The sequence below is a fragment of the Populus euphratica genome, unplaced genomic scaffold (genome assembly GCF_000495115.2).
Source record: "Populus euphratica unplaced genomic scaffold, PopEup_1.0 scaffold840.1, whole genome shotgun sequence".
Taxonomy (NCBI): domain Eukaryota; kingdom Viridiplantae; phylum Streptophyta; class Magnoliopsida; order Malpighiales; family Salicaceae; genus Populus; species Populus euphratica.
In genome coordinates this window covers 78,847-86,480 of record NW_011500706.1, presented here as the reverse complement: position 1 = coordinate 86,480, position 7,634 = coordinate 78,847, and the positions used below count along the sequence as shown (strand labels likewise).

Below are 7,634 nucleotides of genomic sequence, written 5' to 3'. Positions count from 1 at the left end.
AATAATATTATTTCCAAATATATGTTAAAAAATAATAATTAATGAATGAATAATATTTGAATTTGAATAAAAATTAAAATAATTACTAAATTAATGATTTGTTTTTAGTATAATGTAAAATAAAAAAATATTATTAATAAATTATTGAATAAGTAAAGTATGCGTAATAATGAAATGACAATAAATATTTTGTGGTGTTTCAAATGTGATATAAAAATACAAAATAATACAAGGATAAACAAGGTTTTTTAGTATTTTATATTTTCTTATATATTATCAAGCAAAATTAATATAAAAACATTTATTTGAAATTATACATTATTACTAAACATAATTCTATATTCCTTTTATATTTTATCTTGTCTTTTATATATTATCTTGCTTCATATCTTTTGTTTTAAGATAGAAATGAAATGTTATTCATGAACACAACTCATTTTAAAATTATTAATAGTAAAAGTAATATTTGATTTTGTAAAGAGTAACTTGGACTTGGAATTTGCTGTGCGAATAACAAAAAATAGTGTGGGAATAACATTTCCCCGTTCTATACTCCTTTTTCTTGTTGTGCAACGTTTGGTTGGTAGATTCCTATTCAGAATAAAATACTTTTTTGCAAACATTTAATTAAAATAGTATTTGATATTACAATAATAATTATTTTTTAAAATATTTTTATTTAAAAATACAAAATTATTTTTTAATTTTTAAAATTTATTTTTAACATTAAATATTAAAATTATTCAAAAAATTAAAATAAAAACTTTTGAAAAAATATTTTTTAAATATAAAAATAAATACACTTTAAATGATCATGCCAGTACAAGTTTTATTTTTTATTTTTACTTTGATGAAAACCATGTTTCATGATTTAAAAAAAAATATTTTACTTAAAATTATTTTTTATTTTAAAATTATTTTAATACATTAATATTAAAAATAATTTTAAAAAAAATAAAAAGATATTATTTTTATAAATTATTAAATAAAACAAATTTTAAAACATAATCATTACCCTCTTTTTAAATACTTCTCAAAACAGGGGTCAAAAAGCAATCATTATTGATATACTGAATCACAATGATGAAGCCGGCCCATATATTCTTCGTAGGACATGATCATGATGGCCTTACATAAGGTCACCATTGAAAATGAAATCCCTCTATATGCCGCCATGAGAACCAAGCCAAAAAAGAAAGAAAAAGGCAGCAATGTGCTTGAGAAAGTCTTTGCAATAAGCCACCAACTTGAAGCCCAGAATCGGGTTTTTATTCGTTTTTAACCTCTTTCAATTTTTTAACGGATAACTTTTTAGTTTTACTTGTGTTATTATATTTTTAAATTATTCATAAAACATTTTCTTAAATTAACAAAATATTAAAACGTATTACTAAATTATTATAGTCTTCCCCCCCGAAACATTAAAAAGTAGGAATAAAATACTCTTTTGTAAAGATTGACTAGAATAGTGTTATCTGTGTGTCTTTTATTTTTATTATTAAAAGTGAATTTTTGTATTTTTTCTATATAAGTTTTATAAAGTTACCTGATTTTATGAATCATATCACCAATTTAATAAGTTAGTTTAAGTCGATTTAAATTTTTTTAATTAATTTTTTATTTTATTTTTCAATATTATTTTGGTTTGAAATTATTTTCATAATTTATTTTGTTCATTTGCTTCTATAGGATTATTATGGTTTTATGATCTGGATTACAAATTTAACAAGTTAATATGAATTGATATAATATGTCACTATCATAATATTTGAAATCAAATGTCATTTAATACGTAAACATATAAATATTTAGAAATAAATTTATCTAATATGTATTACATTTTGAGTTGATGAATAATTTTTTTATTAGAAAACATGTTAACAATGCTTGAATATTTTGTTTTTATATTTAAAAAACTAATTTGACCCGCAACTCAACATCTAGTTAACTAGTTAAAGTAACTAATTATATTTTTTTTCCTAATTTATATCAATAAAAAATGAATTAACCATAGTACATGATAATTTTTAGGTAAAAATATTTTTTAAGAGTTTCATCAAAATTTAAAAATTAATAAGTGAATAATATATTCAATAAAAAATTCTTGAAATTTAAATATAAAGTAATTACTAAATAAATAATTTATTAGCATGCAAAATATTAAAATGAGAAAAAAATTGTATAAATTTTCAAATGTGTTACAAAAAGACTAAATAACATAAACCTAATTTTTCTTTTGATATTTTATACCATTATTTAAACCATTAACCTATGATGATATAAAAACACTTACTCTATTTGTATATTATTACCGGATACAATTTCATATCCATTTCTTATTATTTTTATGTTGTTTCATCTCGTCTTTTTTATCTTGAGATGTAAACCAAACACTACAATCATTTATATATAAACAAGAAATTATGTATTTTAAAAATCATCTCATTCTTCTCTAGGTTATATTGCCATGACTTCTCATGCATACATGAATTGACCACCTTGGGTAGTGCCGAACCCACGTTCCTACACACACACACACACACACACAGAGCAAATTCTCGCATTAATTCACTGAATTAACCATAGTACATGATAATTTTTAGATAAAAATATTTTTTAAGAGTTTCATCAAAATTAAAAAATTAATAAGTGAATAATATATTCAATAAAAAATTCTTGAAATTTAAATATAAAGTAATTACTAAATAAATAATTTATTAGCATGCAAAATATTAAAATGAGAAAAAAATTGTATAAATTTTCAAATGTGTTACAAAAAGACTAAATAACATAAACCTAATTTTTCTTTTGATATTTTATACCATTATTTAAACCATTAACCTATGATGATATAAAAACACTTACTCTATTTGTATATTATTACCGGATACAATTTCATATCCATTTCTTATTATTTTTATGTTGTTTCATCTCGTCTTTTTTATCTTGAGATGTAAACCAAACACTACAATCATTTATATATAAACAAGAAATTATGTATTTTAAAAATCATCTCATTCTTCTCTAGGTTATATTGCCATGACTTCTCATGCATACATGAATTGACCACCTTGGGTAGTGCCGAACCCACGTTCCTTTATATATATATATATATAATCAACCAAAAAGCCTGTCGATGTCAACCCCACATTGTTGAAAACCTTTTTGGGGACAACATTAGGGTCCGCTTTCTTTGTTCTCTTTTGTTCTCTGCAAGACTGCAACCGCCCGTGCTTATAAATCTACGAGCTGTTAGATATAGTGGTCATTTTTATAACCCCATCACTAGCATAAGTAAGCTTTTGTTGGTGCTTTTATTCTCTTTCTTTGTGCTCCTGCTGTATATCGATGATCATTTATTTGCTTGGTGGCTAAAGAATGCGAAATTCTCACTCGGTTGCATCTTTGTCTGTCATATCATACTATGCTGTACTTTTACCCTTTGCTGCTTGCTTATCCCATGAAGATGTCAAGGGTCACAAGAGCGCACAGCACAACTTCAATCACAAGGTATATATGTGCGTGTATTCTTTCTTCAGATTTTATCTTAAGCCAACGGATTTACATGTCTAATGTTTTCATCTTCTTCTTATACTGATCGGCTAACTATGTGTGGGCGTTCTTTATTTAACTATTGGTTATTGATATGGACTGCATCTTCCTTACATATTCAACAGATGAGCCCTAAGATGATCTCGGATATCAATCTTCACGGGGTTCTCTTATGGGCTTCCATGGGGTTCTTAATGCCTCTAGGGGTGATCACTGTCAGAATGTCCCACAGAGAGGAAGGTAGAAGAAGGAAAGCTCTAGTCTATCTTCATTTTGTTTTCCAGGTAAAACTCTTTCATCTCTTTTGCAAATCGTGCATGGTTTAGGTTTTCATTAGAAATGAAAGTGGGAAGAAAAGATAAGGAAGTGGGTGGATTAAGAAAGAGAAAAGAGTCTCTTACAGTCCATGGTTGTGATAATGGAGCCTTTTGTTGTTGTTGTTGTTAAAATCGTCATGATAGCTCGATATATAGGCACTTTAACTTTAATGATGATGTCTGCTATTTTTCTCTTTCTGCAGAAGAGACCTCAACGCTTTCATAAATGGAGATTTTGAAGTCTATCTATATATAACTTTTACTTTTTTATGATGAATAAAAATACAATATGAGATCTTATAATGATTACTTCTTTTTCTTTCTTTGAATTATCTTTTCAGAAAAAGATAAAGATCATGAATAACTCTTGCTCCTGAATTAAATTTCTGTATTAACCAAGTCAAACACATGCATTATTCTATTTGACATGCAGATTCTATCAGTTCTTCTTGCCACAGCTGGAGCTATCATGTCCATAAAATCCTTTGAGAACTCGTTTTACAACAATCACCAGAGAATAGGTCTAGGACTTTATGGAGCTATATGGGTGCAAGCTGTTGTGGGATTTTTGAAGCCTCGGAGGTAATTCATCTGGTTTCTCTTCACAAATTCAAACCTATATGAATATATAATCCACCTGCACAGTGAAAAATAAAAGATTTATCCAATTATTTTGAAAATAATTTATTATTTTCACTTAATTTAAGCTTAATTTCTCATTGAATGGCTAAGATGTCAGTAGTCAACATTTACATAATTAAACTCTATAACTTAACTATTTTGAAATAATATTTACCTTTCCTGTATAATTTCAACTTTATGATGGACAATTTAGAAAATAAAAAGAATTTAAAATAAAAAATATACAATTTCATGAGATTAAATAATTAGTAAGCTTTAAATTCTATATAAGTTTATACTAATTTCTCATGACAATCCGGACCCCAAAAAAAAGTTTCATTGGTTGGAAAGACTTTTCCTACTCCTATTTATTTCACTCCATATATATTCTGTTATTCCCACTCCATATTTATTATAAATTACACTGATAGAATACATTACTCTTTGTTTTTAGTAAAATCATGGAGTTTTTTTTTTTTACTTAATCAAAATAAAATTGAAATACATATTGTTTTCTAATTATTGAAATTATGATCTCTTATTGGTTTTGAAATGAGAAATAAAAAAATATTAAAATTAAAATTTAATCCAAAGAAAAAGGAAGAAGTAAATAAAAATTGATGTTATATTATTTTTAAAAAAATACATATTTAATCAGTGGATAAAATCTAGAAGGAAAAAACCATAGCATGAAGACAATTTCCAAGAAATTTAATTTGGTGATAGATGATGATAAAAAAAATGGTAAATTCTGATTATCCTCATTAAAGAATTTGTATATTTAGCTATAGTTTCTAGTTATAAATATAAAATCAATATTTAATATCTTCATTTGTGAAAAATATAATCAGAAGTATTTAGGTTTATGTAAATCATAAAAATAGATCTTGAAATGGGAATAACAAAAGAATTCCTCTTCAAAGGATGATCTAGAAATGCATATTAGCATATAAAGTGAAACAAAAGCACACACCATGGAATGATTAATCATTTTCAAGGAAGTATGATCAGGGTGACTAATCTTACAAGAAAATGATTAATCATTTTCAAGGAAACACGAGAATCATAATCCAAAATTATGTGTGTGTATATGGAATCGTCGAGTGATGAGCTTTTTATAACTATTAACGATTCTTAATCCCTTCCTGCAGAGGGAATAAAAGAAGAAGCACATGGTACATTGTGCATTGGATACTTGGAACAGTGATCTCTCTAGTTGGAATCATCAACATTTATACAGGCATAAGTGCTTATCATAAGAAAATGTCCAGAAGCACAAGGCTCTTAGCTATACTTTTCACAGCCCAGGTCTCTTTCATGGCTTTCTTTTATCTGTTTCAAGACAAATGGGATTACATGCAAAAGCAAGGAGTGATTTTGGGTAACATTGAAGTGCCAATCAGTCCCACAGTATGCAATCAACACAATGATCACAATCAAAAGATTTTGGTGCCTGAACCATGTGGCAAACGCAATTCACTTAAGAACTTATTTGACTAATTACACAGTGGGTTCGTGGGAATAATTGCTTTGCTTTCACCTTTCTGTATAAATTACCATATAACTTGTATGATTTGCCAATTAATCCGTTTTTTTTTTCTTTTGTGAACTTTTTGATGCTTGCACTCCATTTAATAGTGGAGTTCATGCAACAAAAAGCAGAGTGTAATACCACAGTTAGCTCTCTCGGACATGAATATCTCCTGCGGTTGTCTTTGCTAGTCCAAGATTGAGTAGTATTTGGCACTAGAAAGGGAACATTTAAGCAACTGTGCAGCTATTTCTTTGTATAAGTTACTGTAATTGTAATGTTTGTATTTGTGTCAGATCTGAAAGAGTGGTGTAAATAACTAGAGAAAACTCAATCTTTTAGTATTTTACTATTTGGATTTTTCATCTTTGATTTAAGAAATTTTTAGATATTTGGTTTTTCAATTTATTTTAGCATCAACTCAGTTGGACAATAAGACAATAATAAAAAAATTAAGAATTTTATTTAATAAATTAAGATGATTTCTCTCGCATGTTATTAGAAATCAAATATTGTTTGAATCTCACCATATTATTATTTTTAATTAAATTATAAAACTAATCAAATGATGTTCATGCAAGTTATAAACACAAAAAATTTCACTTCAAATGATGAATTAAAGAGTAATTTTCTTCAAATTATATGAGTTTATAATTTTATAATCAAAATCTTACCCCACAATTCATCTATACAAATTAATTATATTTGGGTGAAATTATTATTCAAAATCATTATTATTGAGATTGTGTAGTTTATCATTACAAAAACATACTAATCAAATTAATGTCCAAGTACAAACAACAACACCTTATTTAAATGACTTCTAAACAAGTTCAAATGACTTCTAAACAAGTTCAGTAGTGAACCAAATGAATTTAACTCAAATATCTCTCTACAAATACTAAACTTAACTCTAGATTGGGAGGAAAAAGATAAAAAAGAAACTTAGCTTAAAAAAATGAGAGAATAAGCTAGAAAAAGAGGTAAAGAAAAGCCATTAAAATTTGGAAAATGAGTGCAAAACACTCTTCTTCAACCCATAGATGATTTTCGAAACTAAACTTATAAATATTATCATAATTAATTCCCAACATTACTAGCTTTGATTATCCATTATTATAAAATCCAAGTTAATCATCATGGTTTTGGCTTTAAATATGATATTTTTTAGTTCATAAAATCATTTAGATTTTGAAAAAAATATTTTGGATAAAAATTGATCAAATTTATTATTAATAGACTAGCCAAGACAAAATAATATGTTGATAAAAAATAATTCTTTATGGTCCAAAGAATTATAAATCCAAACTCAAGCCCAAACATAAGTTGAGCCAAGCCAACTCATGGACATGCATATAAGTCATTTATAGTTAGGTGTGTATTGAGTTTACATGTAAAAGAGAATGATTTGAATAAATAAAATAAAAAATTTATTTAAAATGCCACATTATGAAAAGTATTGGTTTTATTGTCTTCGTATAGATATGAAATAGATTATCTTAGACCTCAATATGAAATTTTAATCCATAGCCATCAAGTTCGTATGCATATTCATTTACATGAGAGAAAAGAAACTCTAGTAAGGAAGGTGATCATTCAAAATATGTTAGTGG

At 26.1% G+C, this 7,634-nt stretch overlaps 1 protein-coding gene across 1 annotated transcript; it reads left to right on the top strand.

Moving 5' to 3' along the window:
• Positions 1–3,123: 3,123 nt before the first annotated feature.
• LOC105116070 (Cytochrome b561/ferric reductase transmembrane protein family) lies at positions 3,124–6,350 on the top strand. Its single transcript, XM_011013247.1, has 4 exons — positions 3,124–3,510; positions 3,678–3,836; positions 4,303–4,451; positions 5,642–6,350. The coding sequence occupies exons 1-4, from the start codon at positions 3,379–3,381 to the stop codon at positions 5,988–5,990; spliced, it is 789 nt and encodes a 262-aa protein (XP_011011549.1). The 5' UTR covers positions 3,124–3,378; the 3' UTR covers positions 5,991–6,350.
• The last annotated feature ends 1,284 nt before the right edge of the window (positions 6,351–7,634 follow it).